The 17749-nt window shown below is 40.7% G+C and overlaps 1 protein-coding gene across 7 annotated transcripts in view; it reads left to right on the top strand.

Annotated features, from left to right (window-relative positions):
* TACC1 (transforming acidic coiled-coil containing protein 1) overlaps positions 1-17749 on the top strand; it is a 90716-nt gene that overhangs the window by 51728 nt on the left and 21239 nt on the right. For 5 of the 7 annotated variants that reach the window (XM_058525246.1, XM_058525249.1, XM_058525250.1 and 2 more), the window contains 2 exons: positions 10755-11874; positions 15686-15746. In XM_058525246.1, the coding sequence (XP_058381229.1) occupies positions 10755-11874; positions 15686-15746 (1181 nt within the window). The remainder of the gene's footprint in view (positions 1-10754; positions 11875-15685; positions 15747-17749) is intronic. The other 2 variants (XM_058525245.1, XM_058525251.1) reach the window with 2 other exon arrangements.

Genomic DNA, 17749 nt, shown 5'->3' on the forward strand with positions numbered 1-17749 from the left:
TTTAGATTGGCTGATGAGGGAGAGACTGCTCTCTTCATTCATTTCATTTCTTAAGTTGCTGTTCTCAGGACACCAAAAGGCTAACACTCAGCGTTCTCTCCATAGGGGACTGGTTAGTAAACATGGCATTTGGCTGTTTAATGGCATCCCCTAGAAAACTGCTTTGTCCAGTAAGGTAGCCACTAGCCACATGTGCCTGTTTAATCAAAATTGAATAAAGTTAAACATTCAGTTCCTTAGTCACATTTCAAGTTCTCAGTAGCCACTTATAGCTAGTGGTTGTCTTATTACACAGTGTAGATTGTAGAACATTTTTTACCATTGGATCCAGACAAGGTCACGTATTGCATTTGGTAGAATTATGCCTTTTTGGCCTATTTTAATGTATTAATCTCTTCCCTCCATTCCCACACCACCCTTTTTCGCCTACCACATTTTGTTTAAGAGGGAGGGTCACTGTCTGTATACTGTCTCATCTGTCGGATTTATATGTTCCCTCTTTTCCCGTAAGCTGGAAATTAGGTCTAAAAACTTGATTCAGGTTATATATTTATTCTTAAAAAAAAAAAGTATAAAGAGAATGATAGGATCCATACTTGCATCATATGTGTGCCCACCCCCCCCTTCTTTGTTAGAAAATTCTAACAGTACCGAAAACCTCTTTACACTTTTCCCCAAAGGCAATCAATCACTGATAGTTTTCCCTTGCCATATATAATAAGTCTTATGTCTTTGTATGTTTAAGCTGAATAAGGTCTCATACCTTACACACTGGTCTTCCCCTTGCTTTCTCCATGTAACATGTTTTAGAGATCCTCCCACATTAGCACATATAGGTCTCCTTCATTGTTTAACACCCATATAGTATTCCAGTGGAATGTTGTACCTTAAATTATCTATCAGTCCCCTGTGATACTTTATAACAGCACAAAAAAAGTGTGTGGGAACCAGCACTTTGGTGAACAACCTTATCCTTGTACATACGTGTGTTTGGTCCTTTTTGTGAGCATAATTAAGATAAATTCCTAGCAGTGGAAATCATGATTTGAATAATCTATTCAGGGGACCGGCCCCGTGGCTGAGTGGTTAAGTCCGGTGCGCTCCGCTTCGGCAGCCCGGGGTCGCAGGTTTGGACCCAGAGCGCAGACCTACACCACTCGTCAAGCAATGCTGTGGGGGCAACCCACACACAAAATAGAGGAAGATTGGCACAGATGTTAACTCAGGGCTAATTCGTGAAGCCCAAAAAGGACAATTGGCAATAGATGTTAGCTCGGAGCGAATCTTCCTCACCAAAAAAAAACAACCAATCTATTCATTCTGGATTTGGGTAAGTATTGCTAGATACTTCTTGAAAGATCCCACAGTATACTTTCCCACAAAATGTACGGGAGTGCCTACTGGCCCCCTTGCCTGGCTGCTGTTACTGAGCATCATCCATATTTTAATTTTTACAAATCTAATGGGTTAAAAATGGTATCCTGTTTGGTCCTTTAATTTTAATTAAATTGTTCCTTTAATTAATTTTTTAATTTAACCTTTATCATTTAGAATTTATTCTTAATTTCATTTTTTCAATGGAAGACACTAGGGACAGTGTATTTTTAGATGGGAAATGAGGAGGAGGATTTATGGTCTGGTCAGGGCTTGCTACCTACAATTGGTAAAGTCCTTAAGACATGAGAGTCTCTCTGTGTGTTCTCTTTAATTCTTCTTTTGATAACATGAGTTTTTGTTTGTAAGATACTCGATCACCATGCCTGACATGGTAGTCAGTGATCGACTTCCTCCCTTTTCTTCCTTTACATTGTTCTCTTGCTTTATACTAGGTCTGTGGGAGGCAACTTATCAGGTGTGCAGCGATGACCCTGGTGTTTCCTGCACATGGTGTATGAACCTGTCTACCAGTGCTTGTACAATGCCTGACTTCCGAATGGGACCAGCCCAGGCCCGGAGTCACCCGGCAGGCTGGCAATCCTGTTCCCTCTTCAAATGAATGTCCTGTAAATATCTGGCAGTTAAAAGAGCTCCTTGTGAGTAGAGTGGAGAAAGGTCTGCAGACTTAGGCCATAGTTTGGCTGTCTCCTGACCTTCTGCTGCACTCTGCACAACAAAACCTGAACCACCCTCCAGAGAAGGAAAGTGTTTACCCAAGTTTGTACCCGGAGGCTTGATTTCCCATCCCAGGGTAGCCTGTCCAAGTATCCCTTCCTCTACCCCAGCGTACTGGCAGACTCCGTCCCCAGGAACTTCCACTTGACATCTAGTGCGCCATAGGGGGCTGGTCCACCCTTCAGTCCAGCTTCATGTCAACATGTAGGAAGTAAGGTGACTGAATTTTGTTTAAACAAACCTATTTGAATTTGTGTTAAGTGAGTGTTCCTTCTCAAAGATTTAGTCCACGCTTAAAATTGCTTAAAACAGCACCTGCAAGACATTCCTTTTGAATATTCTCAGAGGTGACAGGCTTTATTCTTTGATGTTGAGATTTTTTTTCCCCAGTAGCTTAAGAGTTTTAAACCCAGTGTAGTGATTGAGGTTACAACTGTAAAGTTATGAGCGGAGACCTTTGGAGGACCCTAAACGTGTCCCAAAGTACAGTCTTCTGACGCAGTGGTCCAAAAGCCAGGCTGTGAGGAAGGCTTTGGGTTTTCTCCCACGGAGAATGCTCTGACATCATTTTTCACTAAATTTCAGGGGCTTCTTGAACCCTCTGAAAATTTTGCTAGGAACGTTTCCTGAATTACTATAAAAGACACTCATTTTCGTATATTGGTTCTGAGATTTTGTTTGAAGGCTGTTGCCTTAGAGTCAGACCCTGTATCTTAGACTTGGGTGTGAGGTACTGTTTGTGCGTTTTGAAGTTAGAAAGAGGCCAGTGTGCGTGTCTGTGCCATACAGAAGCCCTGTTCACGTTTTTGCAGCCTTCTCACTTTACATGTCAGGTATTTAGAAACCCATCAAAGGGACCTTCTGTGGATAAAAGAGAAGAAATGATGGACAGATCTAAAAGGAGCTTGCAGACAACATTTCGCCAAAAAGTTAAAATCTGAGGGGAAAAAATCAAGCATAGTTGAGAATAATGCCAAATCTGAAATGTTAATATACAGTGTTTTCCAAATGTTTGCTGTTTTATCTCCTCTTAAATGAGATTATACATATGAAAGCAGCTAGCCGAGTAGGTTCCCAGTATGTTAGCTAAATACATTTCTGAGTTTCAAAAATATTTTGTTTTAATGGCATTTCCCCTCTTCTGAGGCTTTCAAGGTTTTTCATAAACTTGTATTTTAACCCAGTTTATTTTCAGCATACCAGAGTGCAAACTAGAATGTCAAGCTGTTACCTCAGTCTCTAAAACTTTGGCATTCTGTGCCTTTTTTTTTATAATATTGTAAAGGGGAAGGGAAAATTCTCTTTTTACATGAGATTACTCCATATCCTGAGTGAGCATGAAAGGCATCTACGTGTTAGAGCACCATGGGCGGTTCACACAGCCTGTTAGAGTTAGGGGAGGCTGCTTAGTGAAAGGAAGCGTTTCACTAACAGCAACAAATGTGACAGAAGTGGAGATGTTGGTGTATTTTTGGATTTCCTCTGTTTGCTTTGAATTCATCTACTGATCTATCTCTGACTGTCTGTGTTCACCAAGCCACCAGGCAATGCTGTGCTTGTCAGAATCGTCCACACTCATCAGACTCATTCCAGGGAGAGAGCTTTTCAGCATCCTGCAGGAAGGTTTTTAAGGAATACAGGGTTTTTGTAAAAATGTAACGATGAATAGAGGTAGGTTAGTTATATAACAGTGTTTTCAGATGAAAAGCAAGGGCTCTAGCTGTGGCTAGAGCTTTTAACTGATGGAAGATTGCGAACTGGAGCCTACTGACAATTTGAGTATTTTACTTCTTCCTGGAAGTTAGTTGTGGTGTGACACTTGAAGTTTGGGTTCTGTTTTAGGGCAGCACTAGGGGTGTGGGGTCAACTGGTACTGGGACACTTGCTGATTGAGAGTGTAAATGCAAATAGAATTGTACTCAAATAAGCCTTTTTGAGTTACGGAATTAGTTTTTTTTTCTCCTAGTTTTACATTCTCACAACTGCCAAAACTGGTTTAAGTCAGTGAGCAGTCATCTCCCACTCTCTCCCTCCCACCTGTCAGTACTTTCTACTGGTGACTAAAAATCCTAGAGGAGTCTGTGGTGACTAGGTGTAGGACCGATCAAGTTTGCTTACCTGGCACCTGGCCTGAGCTAGCCGAGAAATGCCTGGGCGGGGGTCTTCTTGATGGAGCGCCTTCACTGCCTGCTCAGGCTGGGGGCTGAATTCAGGCGAGGGGTGATGTTTTCCTTCCCCACTCTGCCATGGTGAGTGGCATGCCTTGTGATGCAGCAGACAAAACCCTTTAATCCCTGGAGCTCTAGGTGCCCTGGGCTGCTGGGGCTGGGCGGGGTTAGAGCTTTCCTCTTACACTGAGACACAGGCTCCTTTTGCATTCCTCCTTCCTCACCAGCTCTCAGGCTGTCTATCATGTCCCTTAACATTGTGAGGTACACTCTCCCTTTCTAGAGTTTCAGGCTCTCAGCTAGGTAAAAGCAGCTGATAGAGGTGGGGATGAAGGATCTAAAGGGAGTGGAATAGATGTGGAGGAAGGAGGCAGGCTCTGCCCTTTTCTAATGGAGATTATGGCAGAAATCATGAAGATTAGAGCAGAAATGGAAAGCTGAGAGAGAGGTAAGTGAAAGGTGACTGTCAAGTTTCCCCTTGGTCTCTGGGATTGATGGTGAAGGAATCAGGAAACAGAGAAAAAAGGTTCCAAGAGGTGGACGAGTGTGGGACTATAGGAGGAAGGGAAAAGGGCTGCTGGGTTGGTAACACTGTGCAGTGGGCCCTCAAGATCCTCCAATGCAGAACCCACAGATACTGGGATTTTGTATCCGCAGGGGTTCCTGGAACCAGTTCCCTATGGATACCAAGGGACGACTGTGCTCTCCTTGCCTCTAGCCTCGCCCTGTTACCGCCCAAGGGGGGTCGTCTGCCCTCCACAAGACATTCCAATATTCAAAAGGCAAGGTGGTAGGAGAGAAAGGGTTTTATTACAGCTTGCTGGCAAGGGAGAAGATGGCTGACTAATGTCCGAAAGAACCATCTTACAGAACAAAGACTATAGGCCAGTTACATAGTGAGCTGGACTCCGGGTTGGGGAGGCATCTGGTCTCCAGGTGGAGGCAGACATCTGCTCTGAGTTCCTGCTAATTTGTTTTACTGGATATGGATTCAGAGACTGAAGCAACCCCATATACCCAGATCTTTCACTTGTCATTGATGATGGCTATCAGCATAGGCTCTGCCCAGGAGGTCATCACATTCCTAAGGAACTCAAAAGAACAAAGTTATCTACTTACCACAGCTGGGAGAGGCCATAAAATCCACAGAGCATGTATATCTCCTGGAGGGTGCATATCCAGCTGGGTTAGTTAATCAGACGTCATTCAAAGTTACAATATGGCTTCCTTTCTACGATATGGCTTCCCTTATGTCAACCTTGTACTGAGCTGGTATCAGCCCTTTCCCCTTAAATTATCCCAAGCTTGTGGGGAAAGAACATAAAAGACTCCGGTATGGGGGCCCAGGACTCCCGCAAGGGAGAGAGTTCGTAAATGTTGAGGAGTCAATGGCAAGAAGAGGAGAATGGGAGAGAAATTATGTAACAAAAAAAAATTTTTTTTTTAATTGTCAGCTTCCAACATCATACACAAAAGTAGACCCTCCATATTCCCACTGCACAGGTTAAATAATTATCAAGATTTTCCCAGACTTCCACCATCCCCTTATTTTCTTTTTCTTTTGTTGTGGGTCTTAAGTATTTTTAAAACAAATTCCAGGTGTCATGTCATACGTATTTCAATATGTATCTCTGAATGTTTGGACACTTTCCTATATAACTATGATGTCCTTATTAATAATTTTACTCTTTTAATTTATAAAGATGGTTAAAATTCAAGTTTTCTTTTAAGTTGGATTAATCCTTTTTAGGTAAACTGTAACTTATAATTATGTAGTACTCACATCTACATTGATGGCTTCAGTTATGTCAAATATTATTCACAGCCCAGATCTCCTCTCTGAGCTTACTGCCCTCACATCATCTCTACTTCAGAATCCCAAATGCTCTCAACAATGTGGAAGACCAAACTTGTGGCCCCACTCCGACAACCCCCAAACTCTTTTGCTGGTATTCCCTGAATCTCATTGAATGGTTGAATGGTAATACCATCTTCTCGTTCCACAAGCTAGAAACACAGAAATCATCTTTGATACCTCATTCTGCTTGAGTCCTATATCCAACCTGTCACCAAGTCTTATCAATTTTACTTCATTTTCTCTCTCATGTATTGTGTACTTCTTTTCCTGTTCATTAACACCACCCTAGTCGAAGCCCCCAGAATTATGTACCACCAGTTCTGTTTGTTCCATTTTGGCCTCTTTCCAGTCCTTCTCCACACTGCAGCTGGAGTGAGCTGCTCAAAACATAAATCTGATTTTATTCCCCCCTGCTTAAGGTCTTGTGGCTTCCTGTTGCTCTCAGGATAAAGACTAAAATTCTTAACAAGGCCTGCAAGGCTCTGCAAGCATGGTGCCTTTCTGCTTCCCAGCCTCGTTTCTCCCCCTCGTTCCTTCAGTAGTTATTGAATGAAGGTCTGTCTTCCCCATTAGACTCTAAACTGCACGAGAACTGAGACCTCATCTTATTTGCTTGCTGTTGTATCTCCGGTGCCTCGCACAGAGCCCAATACATACAAAATGCACAAGTATTTGTTGAATGACTGAATGAGTGAATGAATGAAATGGGTAGGTGAACCATCCAGAAAATATGTTTACAGATTACACTTTAAAGAGTCTGACCATTTAATTGTTATAAATCTCTTAAATATCTAAATTGTTAAATCTTTGAAATCAGAAGACTCTCAAAGATCTTTTAGCTCAAACTTTTCATTTTATCAATGAGGAAACTGAGGCCCAGAAAGCTGAAGTAACTGTAAAAAAGTCCCTGAGCTGGTTACCAACAAAATCAGTACTATTGCTCAGATCCTGTGACTGCCAGTGCAAACATTCTGTGTGAGTGAGTCATGGTTCCTTATGCATGTCCAGAATGTGTTATTATTTGGCTATTAGGAATAATGCGTCTGTGTTCACAAGCGTTGGAAAGGTCTTAGGGCCCTGCCTTTGTCTTGGTATGGAAACTGTTGTTTACCATTACTGATGGAGAGGGAGGTGCTTCTTTGCACCCATTACATTTTTGGTTGGTTCTGTTAGTTTTCTCTTTCTTATAGTGAGCTGGAATCTGTTTCCTTCTTTTAGTAGTCTAGATGATCCTAATTTTATTCTCTGAAGCTACAATTAATCTAATCCCTTTGTCTCAAGCAGCTCTTAAAAGTTTTCGAAGACCCTATGATGTTTCTTAGTTTTCTAGGCTAAATATCTTAGACTAATTGTTTATTGACACAACTATCTTGATCTACATTCATCTTAGGGCATTCACTTTTGTCCCTGATTGTTTGAGGATGAGGCGTTCAGAACTGAATTCAGAATCCAACTGAATCCATAATCCCAGATGTTATGTGATCAGGATACTCCAGGGAAACATAATATTTATTTATTCTCGCCATCAAGAGATGGATCCCACATAACGGGTCAGCAGTTAGGTCCTGGAGTTAGATAGACTTGGGTTTGCATCTGGTTCTGCCAGTAATTGTTAGTAACCTTGGACTTGACCTTCCTTAAATTAAGCCTCATTTTCCCCATCTTTAAAATGAGCTAATAAGACTGTTGTCTGGATTCAGTAGAATAATCCAGGTGAGCTCTTAGTAGCCCACTGCCAGGTCCATACAAACCCTCAGTGCATTTTAGTTAGTATTGTTGTCATTGACATTTTTATTTATCTGTTAATATGATCTAATATTGCATTTGCTTTGTGCTCGGTTATGCCACAGTGAGTTATATTGAGCTGAGAGAATCTAAGTTAATTATTTGTATCACTTGGATAATGCAAATAGAGCTATTTTGGAAAAGATTAAATAGATCATGGGAGGTGAAATATATTATAGTTGTAAGGACTCAAAACATGAGCTTTTAAAACAATGGGACTTATGAGATTGAAAAATACAAAATAAATCAGAGTCTAATTCAAATCTAGTTTATTTCAATAGTGTTTGAGTTATATGTTACTGGAGAAACTTGATTTACACAAGTCAGTAGTGGTAAATGATCATTTTAAACCATTCCACTTAGTACCTGAGACTATACTTTAATTAAAGTGTTCCAGAAGCCTGAAAGAGGAGCAGAGGGAAATTTGTGTTTCAAAGTTGAGTTGCCAGGCCGGCCCAGTGGCGCAGGCCGTTAGGTGCGTTCGCTCAGCTGCAGCGGCCCGGGGTTCGCCGGTTCGGATCCCGGGCGCGCACCAACGCACTGCTTATCAAGCCATGCTGTGATGGCGTCCCATATAAAGTGGAGGAAGATGGGCATGGATGTTAGCCCAGGGCCAATCTTCCTCAGCAAAAAGAGGAGGATTGGCAGATGTTAGCTCAGGGCCGATCTTCCTCACAAAAAAAATACAATAAAAATAAATAAATAAATAAATAAAAGTTGAGTTACCAATAATATCTAACAATTCATCTAATTTCTTAATTTGTAGGTGTAAACATTAGAGCAAGTATGTAGGGCCAGCCCCGTGGCTTAGCGGTTAAGTGCACGTGCTCCGCTGCTGGCGGCCTGGGTTCGGATCCTGGGGGCGCACCGCCACACCACTTCTCCGGCCATGCTGAGGCTGCGTCCCATATACAGCAACTAGAAGGATATGCAACTATGACATACAACTATCTACTGGGGCTTTAGGGGGGTAAAAAAAAAAAAAGGAGGAGGATTGGCAATAGATGTTAGCTCAGAGCCGGTCTTCCTCAGCAAAAAGAGGAGGATTAGCATGGATATTAGCTCAGGGCTGATCTTCCTCACTAAATACATACATACATACATACATACATACATACATACATACATAAAAGATAACATCTATACTTTGATATACTCAAGACTTGATCAAGGCTTGATTTTGTACAATGACTGATGCTAGGGCATGAGCAGGTGTGCCCAGACCTGGCCTGGCCTCTAGCTGAGTCTGTTGCACCTGGACACACATAGATATTTGCAGCCCTGGGTTTTTGATGGTGTGTTTTCATTGTTGCTTGTGGAACCTCCCCCTGTCAGCACAAAGAAACAATCAATAACACATTCGTAACAGTTCAAATATACAGAGAGAGAGAATAGGAGAATCTACACACACAAGTTAAATTGTCAGTACACTTCAAAATGTTCTTGATAAAATTTTGTGTGTAATGCAGTTGTTTCAAAATTTTTTATTTCACAAAGGTTTGGGCTATACAACAGAGAAAATAGTACAATGAAAACTCCGATATACTGATTCAACAGTTATCATGATTTTGCCACATTTACTTTCTCTTTTTTAGAAAAATTCTATTGAAATATGTTAAAGCAAATCCCAAATATCATGCATTGAGAGGTTTTAAAAATTATAGTATTAATAATAGTTAAATATCTATTTAAAAACAAAACTTAAATTGGCCGTTGGTAGAGTAGTTGAAGTACCTCTGCAGAATACGGTTTGTAAGCCACTGCCCAATTCCAGCCGTAGAGGAGTCACGTAAAAAGACGTGTGAGTGCTTTAAAACTGTCCCAGCGATGCCAGCTCTTTGAGCCTGGATTAGGATTAGGAAGTAGGATTAGAGGGTCATCACTGAGTTTCCTTTAAAATCATGAGATACCATGATAATAACGCATTTATTCAGTTTTTGCTGCTAGTCTGTTGCTATTTCAGATATCTAAGTCAAGAAAGTCACTCTTTTAGTGCTTTAAAGAAATACCCTCATTTACACCTTCCAAATTGCAGCATTTCTCCTAATAAGACCCCAATTAAAAAGGATCTTTATTTTTCACAAGTGATTTGAGAGAATTCCTATCCCAGCTTAGAGACAAGCTTCTAAAGAAAAAAAACTTCATTGTTTTATGATTTGTGTCTTAGTACAATAAGAGCTATTTGTTTATAAAGCCATTTCTGTGCCTGCTTTTTCAAATTAGTTTTTTTATTTGCTTCTTTTAGTTTTTAAGTCTACGGAGAAGGGATTCTGAGCTGGCCATGGTGGGTTTGTCATTTAATTTTGAAATAGTCTGATTATTTAAATTCTGTTCTGTGGAATAGGGAATACTTACGTTTTTAACATCCAAAGATTAAAATCTGCTTACTGCATAAAATTTGGGCCCTGAAACCGTTAGGCAGTGCCTGGAACTGTGTCAATGCCAGCTCTGATCCCTATGTACCTAAGCTGTCAGTGTCCAAAGTTTCCTCCAAACCGGTTTTAACCTACAGAGTTTTAACATCATATTAATATATAGTAGGCCCATGATCTATTTAACATTTTCCTAAATAGCTCTATTTGGTATAAATATTATTTGTATAATTTGGATAGTAGACCTAGACAATTTGGGGGTGGGAAAATTCATTTTAGGGTATAGTACCAACTGTTCCCTTTCAGGCTACACTGCTGTACTTCCCGAACCTTAGCGATGCTTTAGAAAAGCAAAGAGGGAAGAGTTTGCTGTTTTTCTCTATGGCTTCAGATAGTAGAGAATATTTACCAATGCCAGAAAAATAATTCTTTAATAGACCGCTTTTGTGTTTTTTTTAGAATCACAAGAAGTTGATGAACAGCTGGTAGCAGAAGTGGTTGAAAAATGTTCGTCTGAGACTTGTTCTAGACCCTCAGAAAATGAGGCATCATGTCAGGCTATTGATTCTTACTCCGTCAAGGATTTCAGAGAAGAACCTGAACATGATATTAGCAAAATTTCAATAGTGAGGCCATTTTCAATAGAAACCAAGAATTCCACGGATATCCCGGCAGCTCTTAGAGCAAAAGCAGCCTATGGCTGTGTACCCACAGCCTTAGGTGAGGCTCTGCCCTCCAGCATTCCAGAAGCCCTCCAGGACAAGGCAATGACCGAAGGCACCATGGGGGTTACACTGGAGCCTTCCACCGAAGCGGACCTAAAGGCTGGGAACTCCTGTCCAGAGCCTGTGCCCAGCAGAAGCAAGCTAAGAAAGCCCAAACCCGTCTCTCTGAGGAAGAAAACAGTTGGCGAATTCTTGGAAGCTGAAACTGCTATGGAGGGCACACTTCTCCCCCAGGCATCCTGTCAGTTTGGTCCTGATGAAATGGATGGGAATACAAACGCTTCTTTGCTGGGAGGTGCCAGGATCCAGAAATCTACCCCTGACATTAAGGAACTATCAAGCGCTCCCAGTAGTGACACCAATGATTCAGGGGTTGAGCTGCTGGAGGAGTTGAGGAGCTCACCTCTGAAACTCGAGTTTGATTTCACAGAAGATTTGGAAAATGTAGAGTCCAGGAAAGCCATTCCAAGGAAACTTGTCAGGAAACTGGGTAACAGACTGACTCCCAAGGTACAGAAGGATGGCATCAGTAGGCCAGTAGGCACCAAGGGTGCAGAGCAGCCTCCAGAGCCGACCACAGACGATGCCACTCTCTCCCGAGCACCTTCTAAGCTGGATCCTAGCCAGTGGGATGACCCCAACTTCAGTCCCTTTGGGGGCCACTCCACCCTGCAGAACTCCCCCACCCTCTCCTCTACGGGTTCCTACCACTTTGACCCAGATAACTTTGACGAATCCATGGATCCCTTTAAACCAACGACGACTTTAACCAGCGATGGCTTTTGTTCTTTCTCGGGTAATCATGTCAGTGAAATCTTAGACTCACCCAAGAAGGCAAAGTCGCGTTTAATAACGTGAGTGACGACGGGTGTGGGTCTTGTGTTCCGTGTACTCTCTGTGAGATTGGCAGCAGCCGCTTTTGGTTTTGGTGAACTGGAGTTATCTCTGAGGTGCAGTGGGGTAGACGCGAAGCTTCTAACTTTATACTGCTCTCTTCACTATTTTGCTAACTCTTGTATGGAATCAGAAATACCAGAAGTTTCCCTTTTAGATGTCTGCCTTGTTTCTGAATCCTCAGCTTACTCAGCTGGGCAATTTTTCCCCCAGCTTGGGTACTTTTTTTCTGTTTAAAAAAAAAAAAAGAATGGCATGAGACAGGCAGGTAGAGATTTGATGGTTTTCAGAAATCCTATCTGGGCTGGTGGGACTGGCTTAATATACAGAATTGTCAGTGCTGGCCACCATCTTCACATCTTCTGTGGATACGACAAAAATCCCAAGCCTACAGATTACTTGTCTAGTATCAATAACATGTAGAAAAGGGTCTTATAGAAGTCTTTTCAGTTAAAATGGAAAGCTGTGCTTTTTGTTGGAAACAAACCTACTGCTAAAAGTTGGTGAGAATTCTTAATCTCCATGTTTAGCTTCTGGCTCTATCAGTAAGGAGGTGAATTTCCAATAAGAATCAAGGATATTTTAAACGACGGTGTAAATCTGACTGATTAGTTGGTTAGTTTTTTATTGTGTGTTGTCTCCCCGACGCCCGTCTTCTGGGAAATCTGGAGCCACTTTTGCAAGGTCCTTGGGGTTCTGAGACTGATGACCTCAGGCCATATTCTATGTCAAGTGTCAGTTTAAATTTGTTACAGGGTTATCTTATCACAGAACTTGAGTTGATGACAATATATCCTTTTATGACCCTGTGACATTTTACTAAAAATTAGATATAAAGAAGGACCAAAAGGGAGGATCAGAAGAAGTACCATATTTCTAGTTGTCATCATAGGTCAGTTAGGGAAATAATTTCCAGTATCACTATGAATTAAGAAAAATGCTAGATGGTGTGGCGGATTATACTGGAAAGAAAAGTTTAAAGGTTTAAAGAGCAGAAAATATGAATCAAAACCAAGAAGCTTGTAGGAATCAGTTCTTCCGCAACCCCAGAATATCCCGCAGAACGTCTAAGGGGAGGGAAATGTCATTAGTAGCTCTTGGTCTGTTTTTTGATTATATACAAGCAGTTAAATGGTTGCTGAAAAAATATTATTGATCAGGTATCCACAAAGTGCTCTTCTGTGGCTAAGGTTAGTTACCTATGTCTAGACAGTGCTTGGGGTACGTGTAGGCCACGTCATTGCCTTGGTGCTTCCTAATATGGGATATCCTAAATGTGGGATGCTTCTGGCTAGCAAGGTTGGTAAGGAGTCACTTGGGAGCCTTCCTTTCAGTTGCATGTTGAAGGTATGTAGCCAGTGCATCCATGTTAGATGAGAATAAATCTGAGCCAAAGGGACAGAAATTTATCCTACACCTTATTTTCAGTAGCAAGAAGAACCCTCTCTCAAGTCCTACCACACTCACCTGCTAGCATTTTCTTCCTATTCTGTTCTTGGTGAATGAACTTCTTGAGCTAATATACCTTACAGATTTTTTTTAAGCTCTTATGCAATCAAAACACTTGTCTCCTTGTTCTTTCTACAAGAGAAGGGTGCTTGATCTCTTGTATAAATAACTCTGGAATTTTCTTTAGCAAATCCCTTCGTTGTAGAGAAGACTGGAAGTATACACATGGAGGTAGAATCTAATGGAGAGTTAGAAGATCTGGTAACAGGTTACTTGTGTGACTTTTTAAAAGATGCATATATAATTGACATCTCAGATTCTTCTGTAAAATGGAAACATCATACCATCATTGGGATTTTCTGGACCCAATAAGATAAATTACATAAAATTGTTTTAAGCTTCTTAGTAATACGCACCTACCGTAGATATAATCAGATACATTTTCAACTATATTTTTCTTCATGCTTTGCCTTTAATCTGGATGATTAGACATTTAAGAGTAAATGTTCTCAGCAGCGAAGTTGGTTTTATACATTTACAAATACTTGGAAGCTTACTTTTCATCCCTAAATTTGAATATGTGGCGTTTCTGAGTGCTGCTGCCACTCTCTTACTCCATTAGAGTTAAGGTTCCTGCTAATCATTCACTCACCAGTGATAACGTTCATGAATATGACATTTTTAATTTGTATCTCACCTCATAGAAAGAACTTTGCAGCCTTTACTTCTACCAGACTAGAAATAAATATTCCAGGCTTTACATGATTTTTTTCTCCATCTGTCTGTCTCTTTCCTGTCTCTAATTTTGTTGGTGCATCAGGACTACTGAACAAGTGAAATTTCTCTGTTTTCTGTTGTAAGTACTCCTGCTGTTGTTTCGGTTGAGCCCTGGGACCGTTGGCAGTTCCTCTCCCACCCTCCCCAGACCATCTTTCCATGGCATGTTGGCTTCCCTGTCTGAGTTTGACCTTCTGATGATTTTTTGCATTTCATTTGCCACTTCATGAGTCGGCTTAGCCTTGCAATTGTCTGTACCTAAAGGAGTGGCAATCGGCCTTCCCACCTTAGGTGCAAGAGCTTGCGCTCCCCGGCTTGGCTCATCTCCGCGTGGCGCTTTGATACCAAGTGCTGGCTTGGCCGCAGGATCACCCTAGCGGTGGTTTGAGGGACTGCTCTGCTATTCAACGTTGGAAATAGTTGACTTTTTTGATAGGATAAGGCTGCTGGCTTGGAGCAGGGGGTAAATTTTAGAGTCAACTCAAGTTTGGTGGCAGGAGGTAGCACTTAGTAAGAGCATTTGTAAAGAAAACCATGAACTAGATAGTGGTCATGCACATTCTGGTAACTTATATGCTTGTTTTTTTCCCCCCCACAGAAGAACAAGTTGTGATTTTTTTTTCTTTTCTTTTTGTCAAAGTGGCGTTTTTACTGGAAATTTTAAGTTCATTAAAACAGAACAGAATCTGAACCAGCCTTGAGATCACAAATTATGTGCTAGTTAAAAAAATAACAGGGGGCCAGCCCTGTGGCATGGTGGTTGAGTTTGGTGCGCTCCGCTTTGGTGTCCTGGGTTCACGGGTTGAGATCCCAGGTGTGGACCTACACCACTTGTCAGCCATGCTATGGTGGCAACTTACGTACAAAAAAGAGGAAGATTGGCAACAGATGATAGCTCAGGGCAAATCTTCCTTAGCAAAAAAAGATAAAACAATAACAGCTTTCTCCAGTTCTGGCCTTTGCACAGTACATACCATTCATTTTTCATCTTACTGCTGAATAGGAATGGTAACAATTTACTCAGATATTTTTATTTTTATACTTTGTGTTGACCACAGTTCTTCTCTGTTAGCACACAGGTCTGGAGCTGTCTTATCAGACTTCTGTGGCTTTTAGTGCAATAAAGAATTTTCAAAGAATCTGGTCCAGCGTGGTAATTTTTGTAATGACTGTCACAGCCAGGTGAATGAGAATCAGATGAACCGAATGTCTCTGGGTGCTAAGGCTGCTCTATGAAAGGCTTTTGGTGGCATGTAATTAAACTGTAGGGATCCGAGTCCGGTACTGAACCTCCCACAGAAGCACGTGAGGAGGTCTTTTCAGGGAACCAGCTGAGCTGTAGTTCTTTGCTTGTCCTGTCTCTCGGGAGAAGATTCCGAGACATAAAAGGTGTTCCCACCTCTGACGTGTAGATGTATGACTTGTGTGGCGCTGTATGCTTTGGCTTCTGTCTGCACACACTGCTGCCTCTGCTCCATCTCATAGCTTGGAAGTTGTCAATGTGATTCCAAACCGGCCTGGTTTTCTTTTTTATTTTCTTTCCAGAAGTGGCTGTAAGGTGAAGAAATATGAACCTCAGTCTCTTGCTTTGGATGAGTGTTCTCAGGTAAGTCTGTGCCTGTCACCAGAATGCCTCTTAGACCACTGGTCCCCAAACTCAAGATTGCATCCCCCACCTCCGTGGGTGGGGGAGGTGTTAATGAAGACTTTCCAATGGGTGTCTGAGTACTCAGCCTTAAGGAAACCAATTTCCAGGTCCTTAACTTCCTAAACTGATCTGAGCAGGCCCCTGATGACAAGGGAACCCTTTCACAATTACCCTTTTCCCACTTTTTTTTGTCAGTGTTAAGTTCCCTGCCACTCATTCTAAATCTTTTTACTAAGGTGCGTTATCACTGGGTGTGACACCTCTGGGGCACAAACAAAGGGGAGATTTGAAATGTTGGTGCAGGTTTTAAGGTGATTGACTCTAATGACTGAATAATTTTTTTTTTTAAGTCAGATGGTTTTTCAATTAAATTGCTTTCAACAAAATAGGAGAACTTGAGTTGTCAGCTGATAGATCATTAAAAATAATTTTTGATACAATGTTTTATGTCACATATAAATTAAAAAATAATTTTTGATGATAGAATTTTTTGGTACAAAACTTGGAAGGGATTTAAAGAATTGAGAGACATTTTTATTACAAAATTTCCTTCTGTTTCATCTATGTGTTTATATGAATAAGACTTCTTATTGATTATAAAAACGAAAAACAGGAATAAATTGATACTGACCCTTGTTTCATTTTAGCAGTAAATCTTTGTGCATGACTTTGTGAATTAATTGGGAAACACAAATAAAAAAAGAAAAACCCAGGCCCCTATGATTGCGATGAGATCTCCTTTTTTTTTTTTCATTTTTAAAATTTTATTTCAGCATAACCGTGATTATGGAAATACACTCATAGGTTACTAGAATGCATTTTAAGTTTAACTTATCCTACACAATTTGGACCTAAAACTTGGTACATGGTGTAAGATTTTTTTTTTGAAAAAAGAATTTGCAGTCTGATTTATTCTTCATCTATGACAAATGTGTAAAATATCCACCTTTAAATGCTGCTAAAGCAGGCAGCAAGAACCATGAGAAATTTAATCTTCGATTCAGAAAAATAACACATATTGTACTGTAAAAGTTTTTTGAAAATTGGTGCAACAAAATGTAATTATGGCCGTTTTTTAGTAAAAGTTTACTTTTGTGTTTGATAGCACTTATCACAAGTTGTGGGGCTGGCCCTGTGGCGTAAGCGGTTAAGTGCTCGAGTTCCACTGCTGGTGTCCCGGCTTCGGATCCCCTGTGTGCACCGACGCACCGCTTGTCAGGCCATGCTGTGGCAGCGTCCCATATAAAGTGGAGGAAGATGGGCACGGATGTTAGCTCAGGGCCAGTCTTCCTCAGCAAAAAGAGGAGGATTGGCATGGATGTGAGCTCAGGGCTGATCTTCCTCACAAAACAAAAAAAGTTGTGATATTTTCAGAATAAATTGTCCATTAGTAAATGTGATGATAACTCTCTGGAAGAAAAAATGTTAATACTTAGAAACTTAAGGTCATAGAAAAAGGTTTTTAAAAAAATTTTTTTAACAGAGAAATATGATAGGGAGACCTTTAAAAGACTTTCAGACATACAAATGCATTTCTTTGGGATTATTTCTTGGTAGAAGTAGAGTGGAAATACAAATTCAGAGAGGAAAAGGAATGATGTAAATTTCTGACTATTAAAGAGCTTGTTCGTGTTTGATTTTAAATAGATCATAGCGTATTAAATAGATTTTATGTAGATCATAGAGTATCAAATTACTAGCGTAACTAGATTGAGTTAAGCAAGGCCGGTATTTGAAATATACCAGGTATTACATCCTTTCCAATTATTTAAACTTATGCTGAAAAGTTCTTAGATGTCACCTGAAAATAAATTTTTAAATTTAAATTTAAATAAATAAATAAAGGGTACATAGATTTTCAAAAAATATTAGGAGGTATGTGAATACAGTATTTGAAAACCACTGCCTTGGACCACTACAACTTCTTGCTTATAAATTTAGACTAGAAAAGCTTAATTTTT

Source organism: Diceros bicornis, chromosome 29 (genome assembly GCF_020826845.1).
Source record: "Diceros bicornis minor isolate mBicDic1 chromosome 29, mDicBic1.mat.cur, whole genome shotgun sequence".
Taxonomy (NCBI): domain Eukaryota; kingdom Metazoa; phylum Chordata; class Mammalia; order Perissodactyla; family Rhinocerotidae; genus Diceros; species Diceros bicornis.